General features: G+C 38.2%; 1 protein-coding gene across 8 annotated transcripts in view; it reads left to right on the forward strand.

The window, feature by feature from the left end:
* The first annotated feature begins 2,843 nt into the window (after window positions 1–2,843).
* Window positions 2,844–18,859, forward strand: part of PHF20L1 (PHD finger protein 20 like 1) — a 75,158-nt gene continuing 59,142 nt past the window's right edge. For 7 of the 8 annotated variants that reach the window (XM_059395189.1, XM_059395192.1, XM_059395193.1 and 4 more), the window contains exons 1-2: window positions 2,846–2,932; window positions 5,111–5,230. In XM_059395189.1, the coding sequence (XP_059251172.1) occupies window positions 5,148–5,230 (83 nt within the window). In that variant the 5' untranslated portion in view covers window positions 2,846–2,932; window positions 5,111–5,147. Of the gene's footprint in view, window positions 2,933–5,110; window positions 5,231–18,859 lie in introns of all 8 variants that reach the window. The other variant, XM_059395191.1, reaches the window with a different exon arrangement.

The following is an 18,859-nucleotide window of genomic DNA, read 5'->3' on the forward strand; positions in this document are numbered from 1 at the left end:
CCATGACTCACAAAGAGACATAATGAAGTCATCAAATGCTTGCATCAAAATTTAGATTTACCTTGAATGTAACAGCTACAGATACAGAGAGATACAGGTATATTGTATCAGTGCCTCAAATACTATGAGTAGCTTTGTCAATGGCAGTAATTTCATTTACTCCATCTAAAGATGGAGTAATACACAAACAATGAATTGTGGAACACTACATAAAAATCTAATGATGTACTGTATGGTGACTAACATAACATAACAAAAAAAAATGGGATAAACTCTTGGATGTGTTTGTAAAAAAAGAACAATCTTCCCTCATACTGCATGGTTGCTTCAGTCCTTGAAAAGTTGTGTTTATTAAAACCTTGCAAAATACTTTGTGCGTTGATCCAAAACTGAGTTCTAGGCTTAGACAATTATGAAAAAGGTTTTGACCTACATGAGTGTTTAGAGGGACATTCAAAGTCATGCATGACCTGGGACAGTTCTTCAAGATATGGGACTGCACTGTGTGCCTTAGGATGTCTAGAAGACCTCTTCTGTCCCCACTAAATTGCAGCAGTACCCTACCTCAATCATGTGACAACCAAGAATGTTCCCTTCCCCATTTCCAAAGTGTCCTTTAATGGATAGTATTAAGTCCACTGAAAATACATACCTGTAAAATTCACAAGCTGGGAATCATTTACATAAGATCTCATTTCATTTCTTTTTCTTTCAAGTTGTATTATTGGCGGGGTCCCTTATTAAGTCCCAATTAAAATAGAAGAAATATATTTTCAGGGTAGATTGGTGAATTCTTAACAAATGGTGTAGAGCAGATAGAATCTATGTTATCCTTTATGTATACATTTTAAATTGAAAGCAATCTCAAATTTTCATTGATGTTAACAACAGATATTAATTTTTTTCTCACTGGTTTATGAGTGAGCTTGGGTTCTTCCAGGGTTCAGGTAGTTAGCTCTAGGCTGAAAGTCAGAAATTTGGTCCCTGGTACTGTCACTGCTGTTGGAGAAGATTTTCCTTATTTTCAACATCACCAGCAGCTTCTCATACAGTCTTCAAGGACAGAGTCTAGTAAGTGTAGCTAGAAGAGCACTTTTGCTGGAAGAGAGACAGGGAATGGGAGCTTCTGACATTTTCATCTTATTTAGTGTGAGTTTGACTCTGCCTTCAAGAGTCATAAGGTGTATCGTCAGTTTGTATTTGGTTATGCTGCATCACAAAAAACTTCCAAACTCTCAAAAGCTTAAAAGAATGAACATTTATTTTTCTCCTTATATTACATATCAGTTGTAAATCAGTACCGAGTTCTGGGCTCATCATGATCTGTCTAGAATCTGGGTGACTAGAGCAGCTGTCATCTCAAATATTGCTTATCACTGTGCCAGAGACAGAAAACTGGATGAATTGCGCTTTAAAACTACCAGCTGGCCATGACAAAGTTCATTTCCAATTTTATTTTACTACCCAAAGCAAATCAAAAGGCCACACATAATTCTAAGGCGGGCAGAAAGTATAATCCTGTCATATGTCCAGGAGATCCTGGAAATATATGGTATACTACACTAATGACAACCATGATGGTAAATTTTCCAAACATGGAAAGGGTTCAGATGCTGGGCAACTCCAGTACAAGGCAATTGTCCACTAGAGACTGTCTTATTTACATCTTTTCTATATATCGCCATGCTCAGTCTAGCTCAGTAGCTATTAGTAACATAGTAAGTGCTGAATGAATGTCTCTGGAATAAAAGGATATGAATATAGTTGTTTAAATTACCAAATCTCACTATAATTAAAGCTTAAAGAGAGATACTTTGCTATTTTAACTCCACACTGTAAAGCATGATAAATATAAGTGTTATTTGTATGCAATGTTGCATTTAGAAAGCTTGAGATCCAGAGTGGTACATTGGAAAGAGAGAGAAAAAAGACTTTCATTGGTTTGAATGTGTTCACTTGTTGGTTTCCCCTCCTGTGGGGACACTTTCTCCTGTGCCTAAGTCAGAGTCTGGTACATGGTAGAGATACAAGAAAAAGTAGCTCTGCTATCCTTAGCTGGGTATTCTTGGGGAAGTCACGTCCCTTTACCCAGAGGCTCCTTAGCTTCAGAAGACACACACACACAGAGAGATCTTAGTAATATGTGCCTTTTGTACTGTAAGAATCTCATCTAAGAGAAAGCAATACAATTGTGCTAATGCGGTTGTCATGTGATGCGCTAGCAACAGAGTAACTTCCACTCGATAGCTGTTCGCTGACTGTGGCAACAACCATTCGCTCTATTCTTCTTGTGGAATGGGAAGAGTGCAGTGCATTTACCGAAGTTTGTTCAAGGGGCTGGGGTTGAGTTGTTCTGGGAACGTGTTTCCTATCAAATCGACACTAATAATACCCAGTGGGCTGTGTCCTCATCTCTCAAAGGTCAAACACTTCACAACTACTAATGGGCTCCCGGTGCTCGCTTTCTCTCTTTTGCTAATCACGACCACTCCCGCTAGCCGTCAGCCAACTGCTGCAAAGCCCCGCCTCCCAGGGCGGCTCTCCAATCGGCTGCGCAGCCTGGGCCCAACCCTCGCGAGTCACGTGACACATCCAGGCCCGCTTCCGGCGCGTCGCGGGCGGCTGACGTCGCTGGGCCCGGCGTCGCGTCAGGGCTGGCCGGCGGTGGTGGCGGCGGCGGCGGCGGCGGCGGCGGCAGCGGCGGAGGCGGCGATGGCTGCGGACGCTGAGCGGGCTTGAGGGCTCGGACCTGCTACCTTCCGCTCGACTTCGGGCGCGACTCAGCTCTGCGGCCCCAGCTCGCTCCCCTCCTGCTTCCTCCCCGGCCGCTGCCTGGGCGGAGGCGGAGGCGGAGGCCCGGGCTGGCCGCCCTGCTCGTGTCCCGGCTCGGTCCCAGACGGCCCGGCTGCTGTGCGGAGAGGAGGCCGAGTCGGTAAGAGGCGGCGGCGGTGGCGGGGCCTGGAGGCCGCCTGGATCCCGTCTGGCCGCCGGGACGCCCCCGCGCTGGTATCTCTCCGGCCCGCTCCCCTCTCGCGTCCCTCCCCTTAACTCGCCGCCTCTATTGTCTGGACGCCGCCGCTCCCTCTCCGCCTCCCTTCCTTCCCCCCTGCCGAGGGCCGGACGGCTGTCAAACCTGGAGGCTTCTCGCGCTCCCCGCCAGGCCGGTCTGCGCCCTTCCTGTGTCTCTGCCAGCCCCTCCCGCCCCGCATCCACCCCCTACCTTCTGTGGCCCCGCGGCCGTTCTCTGACCTTTGCTGCTTCGCTTTCTCGGTGTTGTGTCTTGCTCCTTTTCTTTTCCCTCCTAGTTGTCATCTCGTGCAGCGTTAACCGTCCTGATAAATGTGTGCCATTCTCGTTTGCCTTCTTTTCGGTTTCTGTTCCTCCGCGTTCTCTCTGTCCCTTTTTCTCTTTTTGCTTCAAGTCTCCCCCTCCCGTCTCCCCCCCCCCCCCCGCCCCCCGCCGCCATAGACTGTCTTACTTTGCCTTTTCTTTATTTCAAATCCCTAGTCATCCTCCTCTCTCCACCCAGGGAAAAGGAAATTGTGCCTCAACCCAAAGTATCCCTGAGAGTTTGTATGTCTTAACTCCACGTTGATGGGTTCGATGTTTGACTATAGAAAATAGTGTAACTAGTCAACACCTCTTTCTAAGTTTTTCTCGTGAAGAACAGTAGAAAAGTTTGGATAGGTTTCTACACTATCCAAAGTCTGGAGAGATTTCTATATTTAAGTAACTGCCTTCTGTGTTATACGCTGACCAGACTTTAAAAAAAAAAAAAAAAAAGCCATGCTTTTGTTCTTTTACACCAAATATCTCTGGCCTAGCTTCCCCTTAACTTTAATGAACTAATCTTTGTTCTTGACATGGCCAGAGGATAGTCTCCCCCGCCCCCCATGAGCATTTAGGTTTGATTTTACATATTATTATGGGAAGTATTGGTGTTATTTTTGCCCCTTACCTATTAGATTTTTTGCAAGAGGAAAAGACAGTTGGTTATTTTTCCTGCTACATTCTGTCCCTTTTGAATTGTGAGCAAACCATTTAAAAAATGCTGTAGTTGTGTATTTTCTTTTTCAACCTGAGAGAAAGCATAGTCGTATTAGTAATTCTAAATCTCTGAAAAAGGTTTTAGGGATCTCTCTTTCCCCCCAGTAACAGTAGGTTTGCATTCCTGATTCCCTGTTAATATTTTTATTTAGCCTGTCTCAAAGTGCTTCATATTGCTCAAGTACTAGTGAGTGAAAAAGGCTACCTCAGGTGTTCTGGGTGTCCAGTGTGGCCAAAAGGAGAGTAAAAAGTGTGCGTGGCAGTGATGTAGAGAGGGATATTCCTTGTCGGTTTTTGTTTGTTTGAGTGTGATGAATATTATGACCCCTTTTGTCAGTGTGGACACTGACAATATTGAAATAGAGTGAAATAAATTTTCATTAAAAAGGCATTAAGTTCATTAAAAAATCCACATCATCATTCCTTATTGAATATGAAGTATAAGGAAGACATTTCTGTTGCAGCTTTATATGTTAAATTAAAATTATTGGATCATTTGCTACCAAAGCAGGAAATCATAGCTTGAATGGAATTCATAACAAGAATTACAAGAATTATTGTTGATGTTGTCACTGGCAGAGGAGTGTCTGCTGTCCCTTCATGCTCGTTAGTGTCTTATTTAGTGTTGTATACTATGAGGCACTCAAATATTGATTGAAAACCTTCATTAATTTGTACTCTTACGAATTTCAGCAGTCATATCCCAGAACCACTCAGGTGTCTTGATTTTTTTCAGAGACGGAAAACTGTTTTCAGCACGCGTGGAGAATTTTTTTGGGTATTTTCAAGTTAAAATTTCAAGCATTTTAGCCATTAGCAAGGTTAAATGCTTGTCTGTTCTTTTTAAATAGTTCTTTTTCATGTTCTTTTTCCTCGATTCATGATCAAGATTGCTTGTAAGGTATATGATATTATATCTATAGATATTGGTAATCATCATTCAGATTTCTTTGAAATTTGGCAGTTACTTTAACTTCTCATGCAATGCTTTTAAAATTCTGTTTTATTCCCTATGCATTTTATGCATTAGAATCTAACCTTTTTTTTTTTCCCCCCTCTTGAGGTAGTGAAAAGAAAATACTGAAGAATAGGATTTCAAGATGAGTAAAAAGCCCCCAAATCGTCCTGGAATCACTTTTGAGATCGGTGCTCGTTTGGAGGCACTGGACTACTTACAAAAATGGTATGGAGAATATGGAGCTCTTGACTGAAAGCACGCCTTTGGTAGTCTTACACATGTTGGTCAGTTGCTGTTCTTTTGACAGCGGCAGAAACATTTCTGTATTCACATTTTGAATACACATGGACATTGTTTTTTAGTTTTCCTGTTCTTTAGCAAACTGTGTAGGTTTGGCATTTCAAAGCTGTTTTTTCAAAATCATTTTAAGGTGTTTGAGAACTGAAAATAATTATCTAGAATATGAAGTATAGAGAAGGTGTCAGTACTCCTGTGTACTTGATACAGGCTAGAGTGGTGGTGGGAGGGGGGAATTCGTTTAGATAGCCAGCTTCCCAAGATTTGAATAGATCTTGATGTAAATCTTTTTTCTTGGCCTGTGTCAGAGGTGATCTTCAAAATACAGAGTATGTTGATGGTTAGCACAGTCATTATTCACTATCCCATCTAAAATAAAAAAACAGTTTACCTCCTCTTTCTCCCGGGGATAGTGAACTAAAGACAGGTTGTTACTTTCCCATACTAAATGGGCAGTATTTTCAGACCTTTTAAAATTTCTTCTGTTCTGGCCATGTGTGATCAGTAGTGAATTTAAGCTCCTAATATACCCTTAGTAAATGGTATAAGGATAAAATCAGCACCTGGAAAGGAGAGAAGAGGAAACAACACATGGGTCACGAGGCCACGGTAGGAATGACGAGGATTCCCTCTTTCTTCTAGGGAATGCTTTCCTCATTCCCCTAAGCTGCCCCTTAGTTCTTGTCCCTGGAAGGAAGTCTCTTGTTGTCATTCTCAGCGCTCTACCTGAGGGGGCATTTGAGAATTCCTCTCTGGGGAGTGGGGTTGGCTTGGCTCTCTTGAAGCCCATTTATTTTGATGAGAGATCTGGTGGCTTAGCAACTCCAGAACTTCATCCACTAGGCTTTTTGACATTTTCTGTCACTACAACTCCCTTGAAAACACAGTGGGTATTTTGCAAATTTGCTCTTGATTGATTTGCATTAAGTCAACTTCCTGAGTTGACAATGGCAGGCAGAGAAATCTTGTTTAGTCATGATATTTGACTTAGACATGTCTGGGGTTTTTATCTCCAACATATGCAGCTGTAGAATTCTGCACATGTCCCTGATACCCAGGCTAATGGGCTCTGTCTTGGACACTGCGGTGGGACATTTTAAAACTATGGTTTGCTGTGGGAAGGCAGTTTTTTTGGCCCCATGCCTCTAAGGTGCATCTCAGAGGGTAGTTCTTTTTAGGGGACTTAATTGTTAGTCTTATCAGGTGGAGAATGTACATAGTACTTCAGGAGGGGCTTGGGAAGCACTTGGAACCAGGCAGTAGCATCCCTCATAGTCCTAAAGCTAAAAATTATTTCCAGACATGGTGGAGTATTCACTGGGGGAGCGCACATGTTCCTGATTGAGAAGCGCTGCATTAGGCCATACAACAAAAGATGCCAGTTTAGTCAGTAATTGGCCATCTTTGATTCTCATTTGACCAAAAGAAGCTTTTCACTCAGAAGGCACACTGTTAAACCTCCACGTGGTATGAGAAATGATACTTCCTCTTTGATGCTGATCTTAATTAATCTTTTTTTTTAATTACCAGCTTTTGAATCACTAGTTAATTCATATTAACATATTTTCTTAGGGTTCCAAACTGACAAAGTTACAATCGAAATAGCTTCTAGTGTTGGAGGAGCACATGGTTTACTAGTTTTCTTAGAGGATTTTAGGGAAATTAACATAATTTCGGTATTAGTAAGAAATTTGCTTTCGATGGTGAAATGTTCTCTGATTCAACAGCTGTCAACTTGATGATCCAGTAGTTAAAATAAAAAGATTATGAGAGAGAACTACTTTAAAAATCAAGCCTGAATGTGCTTTTACATTATTTGGAATTTGAGAGAAAAAAAATGATAGTTGTAGCTGAAGTTTTTTTTCATTGTCTTATGTTTCACACCAAGGCAATTTCTAAGTGCTTAGGTAGGATGGTAACAGGCATCTCTACTCGTTAATGAAGTTTAGCTTTGATTTTAATGACCCTAGTAGTAATGGTCTCCTTTTTTTCTTTTTAATTTTTAATTTTTTTTGTTGTTGTTGTTTAGATTTTAATTATGTATTTGACAGAAAGAGATCACAAGTAGGCAGAGAGGCAGGCAGAGAGAGAGAGGAGGAAGCAGGCTCCCTGTAGAGCAGAGCCCGATGTGGGGCTTGATCCCAGGACACTGGGATCATGACCTGAGCTGAAGGCAGAGGCTTTAACCCACTGAGCCACCCAGGTGCCCCTAGTAATGGTCTCCTTAAAGTAAGTAACATCAGCCAAAATAATCACATATGGCAATCACTGAAATATGTCAGCAACTTGATTTTTATGAACTCATTTATATGAAGATGTTAGCATTCTGCTACAGTTGGAATTAAGGAATTAAGATATGTATATTTTATAAGTATAAAATAACTACCTAGAATATGTATATAAAATATTCTAGGTAGTTGAAAGAAATGATTTTTTTGTTGTGACTTTATTAGTGTAGGTAGTTTCAAGAACTAGTTAGTCTTGGGCAGTCCCTTTGATTTAGTATTAAAGTCCTTTTCTGTAGGACAACTAATTAATTACTAAGATTTATTTTGTTTTATATGGGCACAAGAGAAGTTCTGTGAGACACTCTACTCTTAATAGGTTTTACTTTTAAATAAGATAATAAACTTTATTCTTCATATCATTGCCTTCATTAAGACCCATTCTGTATTTCATACAAATGCTGCAGATTTTTGCTTTAATATCAGGTAAAAGTGTAGAAGGATTATTCAAGTGTTGAGAAACTTTACTATTTTTTTGAGGAGCAAAATATTTACCACTGAAAGTATTCTGAACTGATTCCCCTCTCTCTTCCACCTCTCCCTCCCTATTTACTTTACTCTTCTGTTGCATCCGTAAAGAATGCTTAACCTTCCACATTTATTCAGTACGTTTGGAAAAGTTTTGAGTTCTTATTTGACATGAGTATCTTTTGAACTATTACAGGCAATGAACAGGGAGGAAGCAAGAGTGCGGATAGTGCTTACTGTCTCTGCACACAGGACATTGCCAGTAAGCCGTGTATCTGTTGTGAAGGAAATGACCTCACATGTTGGTTGGTTACCTTTTACAGAGAAGGGCAGAGGGAAAGTTGTGATAGTGGAGAACCCAAAATCTCAACTTGTCCTGTGTGTAAAAGATGTTTCCTATGTAAAAAAAAAAAAAAGGAAAAGAATTTTTACTGTGTGCCCTGGAAAGAAAACTGAATTCTAAATCAAGTGGGCAGAAATAAACTGAATTTAAGCTTCCACTTTTAAGTTTGGGGTAGATTTGATTTAATTGGAAGGTGCAATCTATTTTTCTCATGGAAAGGACATTATTAATGCTTGAGCAAACCATATTCTAGTCTTCAAAGTTCAGAAAGATATTCAGAAAAATACACTCTACATTTTTTAAAGTAGTGATTTATTACTTTTTGTTTTCTAAATCACTTTAAAACTACATCAGAAAGCTCATTGATGGTTTGATTATTTACCAATAACTAACTAATGCAGGCCTAAGAAGCCAACAAAAGGCCAGTCATCTCCCGGGCCAGTATGTGGTTTTTGGGTTTCCTGTAGTGACTACACCTAACTCCTGTTGGGTATTGTAGGCTGCTTAATTTTGTTTTTGGGGGGATTGCTTAATTTTTAAAAATATTGTAGTTTTATTTAAAACATACTGATTAATTTCTTTCTCAACAGTCTTTTAAAAGTCTTTCAAAAGACTTAATATGCTACTGTTTATAGATAATGTAATCAGCCATCTTTGGTCTTACCTCTGTCATATTTTCTATCACACTCCTGCCGTTCAAATGGTGACAGATCACATTTGTAATCTCTTGAATGCAGTGACATCATAAGATTGAAAATGGGTACAGGTTGTTGATACAGTAGTGTATTTGGGGGAGGAGAAAGTTTAGAGTTGAAGTTCTGCTGGAGATACTGTAAGTGGATTCTAAAGATGAAAGATGCAGGTTCAAAGACTGTCACCTCCTGGTCCTGTAAATATGGACAACCTCTTGACTTCAGTTGGCTTGTCAATAAAATGGAAGCAATGTTACTGGCTTTTACTTAAGAGGATTATTTTAAGGATCAAATAATGTATTTAAACCTGCTTCAAATTCTATAAAATAGTACATAATTATTAAGCATTGAGGTAAATGCAAGGGAAGAGGGAGAGGTGAAAAATCTTTGAGGATTTGAAGACTTAAGTGTATGTTTTTAAATGTGGCTTCAGTATTGACATGAGAATGGCCTGGAATGTAGAAGGAAAGCCATGTCCTTGCAACCTGCTATAAATCATCTTTTTTGGGTGATGATAAAATCTTTTCGTTTGTGCATAGCTTTCTAGTTACAAACACCTTTGCAAATATTTTATCTAATCACTCTGAATACTGTTCAGTGAGAAAAGATTGAACTTTTATCTTTTGAATGAAATTCAAGTAGTTACTCTACAGCAAGTGATTTATGAAAACAAAAAAAATTCAAGTAATATAAAATTTGAAATGCAGAATTAATTTAAAGCATTCAGATAAGTTAGGCTCTTCTGACCTTTTTTGGTAATATTTCTATTTAATTCTCTTATAGATCTAAAGGAAAGGAAAATGAAAAATTAAAAAAAAATTGTGACGCTGTCTCCAAGTATCAGAGTTTGATAGAACAGTGTAAAATTTGAATTGACAAATGCTATTTCCACACATGGGAGTTTTTTGAACTGTATGGAACATTTTCAAATGTGAGTTTTTAAGATGTTCATTACCAGAATTTTTACAGTGTGGAAAATTGAGGATATTTAGACTATAACAAGTATAAATGCTTTTTAATTTAGGTAAAAGTACATTATTTTCTGAATAAAAAGGGTTGCTTTTTCCTAATTGAATTTAACTATTCAAAGGCAAACATTAATATAAATAAGTTGTGTTTTCTGTATTTGGAGTAGAAGAGTACTCCTGAAAAGTAGTATGTTGATCAAATTTAAAAACCAGTATCATTTTTAAATTTTACTTTAGGTGAGTTTGAAACTTGTAGAAACCTTAGGTGAATACTTTTAAAATAGGAAATCTTTTGCTAATATGAATAAAATTCTTGAATATTGGGTTTTCCTAACTGTATATTTGAAAAAGATTCTTTTGAGTCACTGCCTACCTTTGAAAGCCTAATTAGAGCTGTAGACTCAGAAAAATGTACATCATATTTATATGCCAAAAATACTGAGTTATATATTACAGGTGGTCATGGAAAACTTATCCATGGGCTCCAGATTAAGACTCTTCTAGCAGAGAATTTCAAATTGAAATCTGTATGATATGTTTTTTTAATTCTGAGATTTTTACATTCTGAAAGTCACTAATTTTGAATCTGAAGATCTAAATGAGCTCCGTTTAACCATCAAGCAAGTCTGCATCAGTGCACAAAGACTGTAGTTAACTTAATTTGTTAAAATTTTCATCAGTAAGCGCCCTATAAACTTTTAAAGTGAAGATCTTTCTCCTCCTCCCCTCAAAAAATATAGAAAGCAAGGTTAGACAAGGGTCAGAGTACATGTATTCATTATAAAATACACCTGGTTCTTGTTCTTACTCTGTTGTTCTTTTCATTATATTGATTTATTTTCTATAGAGCTTTTTCTTCTCTGCTCAAGTTTTTTGCTTATCCTAGTTTTCTTGGAAGGTGAGAGAAAACAAATCCAGGGAAAAGTAAGTTTAACTGGAAGTCAGGAGATAACGGGTTCTCAGTGCTGTTCTGTTGTGAACTCTGCGACTCTGGAAAGTTAGTTCTCTGCTTTAATGTCCTTAAAATGAGGGTGTGACATATTAGGTAATCTTTCAGGTCCCTTGAATTAGAAACTCTGATTTCTCTTACCTACTTTCCATGTAGGGAGGGAGGAATTTTTAAATCTCACTTTTGGATGGGTAAGTAGCATAGACTTGAGGCAGAAGTAAGAGACAAAAAGTAGAAGTCATACATAGTTTGCTCAGAACTGCTGGGCACTAAAAGAACTTTGAGAAAAAATGAGTTGAAAAAGTAGGGAAAGGTGAATCTAGTTTGGAACAAAAATAATAATTTTTGAAGGTTGGAGTATAGTGGTATTGGGGCACATGGTTACCCTTTCTCCTTCCTGCTCTCCCACTCATTTAAATACTTCCATTGTGTAGTTCTGAAATTACATAGTCATAACTATTGGCTTAGAAAAGTATATGTAACTAGTCAGATGCTTTAACTCCTTAATTTTCCATGTGGTAATAATTCATTGATTGATTCTCTTGCAAAGTTCACTGATGCTGTAGTTTTTTTGTGTTTTTGTGGTTGGTTTTTTTTTTGGCTGGTGGGGGATGCTGTAGTTTTGAAAGTGATTCAGGTGAAGTCTAGAAGAGTGAGTCTCAAACTTAGCTTCCTGGGATTCACCTAGAAGGTTTGTTAAACATAATCACTAAGCCAATATCCAAAACTTGTGATTCAGTAGGTGTGAAGTGGGGCCCAGTAATTTGCCTTTCTAAAAAGTTTCTGGGTGATGCTGCTGCTGCTTCTCTGGGAACAGCATGTGAGAACCACTGGCCTAGAGTGTACAGAATTATTAACCGAAAGATAAAGTTTTTTGAGTTGGATAGCAGTGGAAATATCCAGGATTATTTTTGAATTTATAGTCTATTTTTACTTCTGTTAGTTGGAAGAAGTAAAGTGTAAATACTTGGCAAAGTGATGCCTGATTCAAAACTTTTTTTTTTTTTTTGCTGTTTTCCAGTAAAATAGAGCATACTGATCTACATGAATTTCATGTGCTTCAGTTTTCTTGCTCTTCCAATTGCTGTAATTACCACTACATGGCTGGATAGTTGGATTTAGATTCTTGTTGCTGTGGGTGGGAAAAAGACTGTCCCTGGTTTTAATTAATTATGGATCGCTGTTGTGAGATTGTAACTTCTATAATGATTCAGAATATATAGGAAATACTCAGTATGTCACTAGAATTTTATAAGGAGCCAGTCATGTATGGAATGATCTTTACCAGTTTAGAAATGACAGATCTGAGGTTTGGAGATATTAACTTTTTTATTCCAGTTCATCTGGAGTAAAAGTCAGAAAAATCATCTTATAGCCAGGTTCTTTTGACTGTGATCTCGTTACAATAACCTGTTGCCACACATAGGGACTCCCTGAGGTTTGAGCCTCAGCTTCAGGGAGTAAAGGGGCTCAGTGTTCATAGGCTATCTTAATTCCTGACTTTCTCTAGTGATATGTATCTGTCTGGTGTTTAGAAGGGCCCTGAGGTCCAGCATGCCCATATCATTCTTGTTCTGTGGAATTGGCTTTTGCAAGGCAGGTTAATTGCTGGCCTGTCTGTCCTAGAAACCCTCCTTCTCAAGCTCACCTTTGAATCGAGCCTTCAAGCTGATCATTTCCTGGCCTCCTTCACAAATGCATAGTAACGTAAAGTCCAGGAACCTCGGTCTTATTGTGCTGTGCTCTGTGTGTCAGTGTGTGCGTGCACACTACACTTATATAATGGCAGGGGTTGGATTGGAAGAGAAGACGGTTTTATTTGCTTATCTGACATTTGATTGAAGGTCGGCCGTCATGTATCACATGCTTTCAACTCTGAAAAATGTTTGGCAATTCTGGTTTTGCTGAGTAGTCAGAACTGGTATCTACAGATGCTGAAAAGTTTTTAATTTTGCTTTTGATTCTTGAAGTGAGAAAAAAATACTCAGTTTTAAATATCAGTAGTATAATATTTTTAGAAGCACTTAAATTGATATTGAAGAGACAGCTTAGTTTTGCTATTGTTCATAAGGGTTCTAGTTTTTAGTACTTTTATATGACTTTTTATTTCAAAGAACTATTGACTATCCCTACTATCACCTTCCATAGATCATTATTCAGCAAAAAGAACTTTTCTTTTTATTAAATTAGAAATTGATATGCCAGTATTATGTTATTTCAGTAACTATAATTAATTCAACTTTGAGAGAATTGTTGCAGTGAATTTGAAGAAAATTTGGATATTTAATATTCAATGTGTCTTAAAAGTCTGTTTTTTCATTGCCAAAAAGCTAACCCTCTTTAATTAAAAATGAATCTGTTCTAGTTCATTATGGTTCGGTAAGGTAACAAAGTATAAGCTTCTTACATGAAGTGATTTTATCCCTAAAGATACCCAGCAGAGCTTACTGAATTTTGGCAGGTTGGTAAAGAATGAACCCAGAGTTTTGGGGATATCATGAGATGTGGTTACTGTAATTTTGGCAAGGGAATTATGACTTAGGAGGCAAAAACCAAGTATAGGATTATATTTGTCAGACTAGTTTAGTAAATATTATTTTTAAAGTCACTTAGTGTTTTTCTTAGTTCTATAGGAAATCATACTCTATAGATTCCTTCCTGTATTGGGCTTGGGGGGGGGGCAGAGGGAGAGGAGAGAAAGAATCTTAAGCAGGTTCCACACTCAGCATGGCACCCCACACAGGGCTTGATCTGATAACTGCAAGATCTTTTTTTCTTTTTTAAAGATTTTTATTTATTTATTTATTTGAGAGAGAGCATGAGAGGAGAGGTGGTCAGAGGGAGAAGCAGACTTTCCATGGAGCTGGGAGCCTGATATGGGACTCGATCCCGGGACTCCGGGAACGTGACCTGAGCCGAAGGCGGTTGCTTAACCAACTGAGCCACCCAGGCGCCCCACAACTGCAGGATCTTGACCTGAGCCCAAACTGAGAGTTGGATGCCTAACCAACTGAGCCATCCAGGTGCCCCGGATTCCTATCTTAATTTTTAAATTTATATTATAACAATCTGTATACACAATGGAATATTACATCTCCATCACATGTAAGAAAGGATGGATACCCAGCTTTTGCATCAACGTGAATGGGACTGGAGGAGATCATGCCGAGTAAAATAAGTCAAACAGAGAAAGGCGGTTATCATATGGTCTCATTTATTTGTGGAACAGAGGACATGAGGAGAAGGGAATAATGAAGGGGGAGAAACTGGAGTGGGAGACGAACCATGAGAGACTGGGGACTCCCAGAAACAAACTGAGGATTTTAGAGGAGATGGAGGTTGGGGAGCTGGGTGAGCCTGGTGACAGGTATTAAGGAGGGCATGGATTGCATGGAGCACTGGGTGTTATGCAAACAATGAATTATGGAACACTATATCAAAAACTAATGATGTACTGTATGATGACTAATACAACACAATTAAAAAAAAAATCTAAAATTTATAGCAATTTTGAAACACCCTAAAGGTTAAGCTACTCTTTTCTCAGACTCTTATATTTTAATGCGGTGTTTCATACTTAGGCACAGTTGAGATATAGTACACCTTTTGTCTTGAGAAGTTCTAATAATAAAACGAGCCTTTCTATGCATAGGGAGATTTTGTTTTGTTCTGTGTAATTATATCTGTTTTCTGTACTCTTTGGGCTAACAAAAACCAACTTTAGGCATTTTGTATCAAAAACACTTATATAAAATTGAATTTTCAAGAAAAAATAAACAGGATATAATGTGACTTTCATCTTACTTTTGTTTTCAGTACCTCTTGGTAAGAGCACCCTATATTTGAAACACTGCAGTAAGTGTGATAGGAGTTGAAAATCATCAGTTGGCAAGATGCCGAATATATATTGCACAGTCTTTAAAGACAGACAAACCTCAGTTCGAGATCTGCTTAAATATCTGTTTTTACTTGAGCAAGTTACTTAACGGTTCAGAGCCTCTGTGACCTTTCTCTAATAACTGGAAGCAGTAATAGTACCTAACTCAGAAAGGTTCTTTGAGGAGTAAGCAAGATGAGTGATTATTAAAATCTTATCATGGTTTTTATCAATCAGAGGCACTTAATAAATGTTAGGTTTAATGAAAAAAAAATAGCATGAATATTGGTTATTTTATGTAGAGAGGAGTCTGCTTGGGAGACGAGTGAATGTAAATCCTTAAAACTTGAATCAGTAGGTATATAAGCACCTATAGCTACCTGTAGTAGTAAAATAATTTTTTAAGTGCTAAATATTAAGAAATAGGAATTAAGTGGACGTCAACCTTCTAGAGTTTTGAGTTTTGTTGCAAAAGTAATGAAGAATTTGGTCCTGTTGATTTGAACAAAGTATATGAAATATACAGACTTGTGGTACAATACCAGAAGTATTTTTGGTGGCATTTTTTTGGGGTAGAGTAGGAAAGGAATTCTTGATAGTCTAATTAAGTCTTGCGGTGGGAGATGGTAATGAGTAGAGAGTAGGTGTAGGCACTTTGATTGGTTAGAACTGACTGTGAATGAATGTAGGGATGGCAGGAGATTGAGGTGCTAGGGAGGTGGACAGCAGTAGGAGTTTGAATCCCGGGATCTGAAATGAAACCTTTATTTGAAAGGTGGTGGCATCAAGGTTCTAAAGGAAGTCAACGTGGCTAACTCGGATCTTACCTGTTCTTTGCTGCAAAGGTCGTGGACAGATAGGCAGCGGGGTGGTCTGGCGGCTTATACTGGACATGTGTCCTGGGGGTGGACGCCTCTGAAAAGAGGATGTGAGGGATGATGTCATGGGACGCTTAGAATTCAGTGTTGGAGAAGATGTGATTTTTGACATACAAGCTATTATCTGAATGTTCTGGAAAGTCTAGATTCTTTTACTTCCATTTGGGAATGTCAGATTTGAATTACTCATAAGAATTGTTTTCATGTGTTGTTCTTCAAGTGTGAAACAACTTAGCATGCACTACCTAAAAGCACTCCGTCTAAAAATACTATAATAATACTAGGTGACATTGTTCTTGTAGTTTAATCAGTGAGTTAGTTGGTTGAAGAGAATGTTTTTGAAAATTACAAAGTGTACTATAAATTAAAATTGCTTCCGGGAGGCTAAAATTTTAAAAGGTTACTATGTTATAAGAATATTATGTTTGGTTTACATTCTACATTAATTTTATAATTGGCAAATAATTCTCCTCCTGACATTTGTATGTGAGGGAGTTCTGTATTTCTAGTTGTCCTAATGTGTTTTAGCCATTTTTTTATGACACATTAGAGTTTCTTGCTTGTGAAGTCCTTATCCACAGAACTGTTTTGAGTTGTTAATCTTGACTCCCTAAATTTTCTCTTAACATTAACATTTGGATTATGTATAAATCAGATTTCAAGTGTGTTTCACTTTTTTTAGTTAGGAGAACATCTAATTTAGGTATTCTTTGTACTATATATCTTTGCTATTTGACTGTAACATAGCTTTACTATTTCACTAACATTGTATGGTAATTGTGTTCCCTTATTTGGTTCTCTTTTTCCCTCCCCTCCTTCTTGAATTTGAGTTTATTGATTGGAATAATATTTTTATTTGTAGCTTTATTCCTACTTCAGTGTTTGGCACATAGTGAATTAGAGACTCAGTGTTTATTGGGTTAAATGAAACAAATGAGGAACTGTCAATTTTTAAATTTACATATCTTAGAAATTTTATTATCCTATCAGTATAAACAAATGACTATTATTTAAAATACACAGTTTGAATAACTGTTGGGGCATGTTTTTAAAATACACTGCCTTTTTGTTGGGGTGGGGGGCAAAAGGTGGCTCAGTTGGTTAAGCTTCAGACTTTTGATTTTGGCTTAGGTCAGGATGCCAGGATTGTGAGATTGAGCCCTGCATCACCTCTGTGCTCAGTGGGGAGTCTGTTTATAATTTTCTCTCTCCCTCTATCCCACACCTCCGCTTGTTCTCTCTCTCAAATAAATAGATAAATCTTAAAAAAAAAAAGGTAAAGTATTTTGCCTTTTTGATTAATGTGGCATTTATTTCTTAGAGTGAATTCCAATGGTCTTTAGGACATTAATAATGTCTGGCCTGTTCAGTGGATTGTTACCTATCAATGAGTAGTTAAGAACTCCATCTGGTGGCTTAAGTGCAGGAGGCCTTAACTGTGTTAAGGAATTTCTCTTGTCATTTCCTCATGGTTGACTTTCTTATATCCAGACCTTTACCTGTATTGATAATCAAACGAGATGACAGATCAGAATGAGTTCAAATAATGTTTAATTGCTTTACTGTTAATATATTGAATATAATTATTTTTAATAGCCGCGTGCCCATTTTTTTTTCCTTCCAAGGATAGTGGAGCACCTGTATTATGAGTGTTAATAGATAATTTTGCTTTCCAGAAAGATTTTTGTTTTTAATCACGGACCCCTTTAAAAATCTGATTAAAATTGGGATCTCCTACTTCAAGGGAATACTGGTTGGCAGCTACATGAAACATAGCATTTTGCATACAGCCTCAGGGCATTGTGATCTCTTGATGTAGTCAGAAAATCAGGACCTGCCCATGTAAAACAGGTGAGCTAGTACAGCAATTCATCTGTAATGGTAATTCCCACCTTAGATTTCTTATATTTTCTTTGTGTTTTGACAACACTAAAGAGTTGATACTGTAGGGAACTAATGCAGTATATTCAGTGTATTTGGTTGTCAGTGGGTTAGTGGATTTGGTCCAGAATCCTTAGATATTGCTACTCTGAACAGTCTTTTACAAGTGGGAGATAACCAGTAACAGTGTTAAAATGCTGGTATTCTCAGATGAGGCAATAAAGCATTATTAAGAGTTCAGAGAAGGGGGAGCGCCTGGGTGTCTCAGTGCGTTAAAGCCTCTGCCTTCAGCTGGGTCATGATCTCAGGGTTCTGGGATCGAGCCCTGCATCAGGTTCTCTGCTCCGTGGGGAGCCTGCTTCCCCCCCTCTCTCTCTTTGCCTGCCTCTCTGCCTACTTGTGATCTATGTCTGTCAAATAAATTAAAAAAAAAAAAGTTCAGAGAGGATGAAAATAATTTTTATTCTCGGTATTGAATTTGTTCTGCTCAGTAATTATAGCCACAGTTTAACTTGACATTACAGGACTTTGACTACACTAACTCAGAAAAGACCATCTACCATCATGATCTGTCAATTGCATCAAAATGATGCTGCTGTAGGGCAAGATAGAGAGGCACTTGTGAATACATTCATTCAATAGTATTGTCATTCATTGTGTGTATCAAGGCATTGTTACTATGGACCATTTGCTAGAACAAGGAAATCCTTTCACTAAATCAGATTATATGTTAAGTTGCCATTTTGTGCATTTTACATGTAATAGCAAAGATTTTGATGTTAGGGTTTATGTTTTGTTTTGTTTTTTCCTGAGGTGTCCGTGAAGACCAAAGTAAGGGATTTCCTATTTGTAGAATGACAGGGCATTTCATCAGTTTATTATTGCAAAGCCCTTCAGTTTGAACCTAGCTAATAAGTCCAGTCTGATGTTGCACTGTTCACACTACTGCCGATTGTGTCGTCTAGCCAAAGGGAATGGTTTCCTCGAACTGCCCCTCCAATCTTTGATCAAGAGTTTCTTAAGGACAGACACCTCATTCTGCTTCTGTCTGAATCCTCATTATGTGGCTGATTGCCTAACATTGGTTTTAAGTTAATGAACGTTGATTGACTAACTGAAAGTGTGTACACTTTACCTTTTTTTGTACCTTGTTCATTAAGTCTAAATCCAAGAAGTCCTAATCAAGATCAGCGTAGATAATGTCTCCCAGGAACAT

Source organism: Mustela nigripes, chromosome 3 (genome assembly GCF_022355385.1).
Source record: "Mustela nigripes isolate SB6536 chromosome 3, MUSNIG.SB6536, whole genome shotgun sequence".
In the NCBI taxonomy this organism is placed as follows: domain Eukaryota; kingdom Metazoa; phylum Chordata; class Mammalia; order Carnivora; family Mustelidae; genus Mustela; species Mustela nigripes.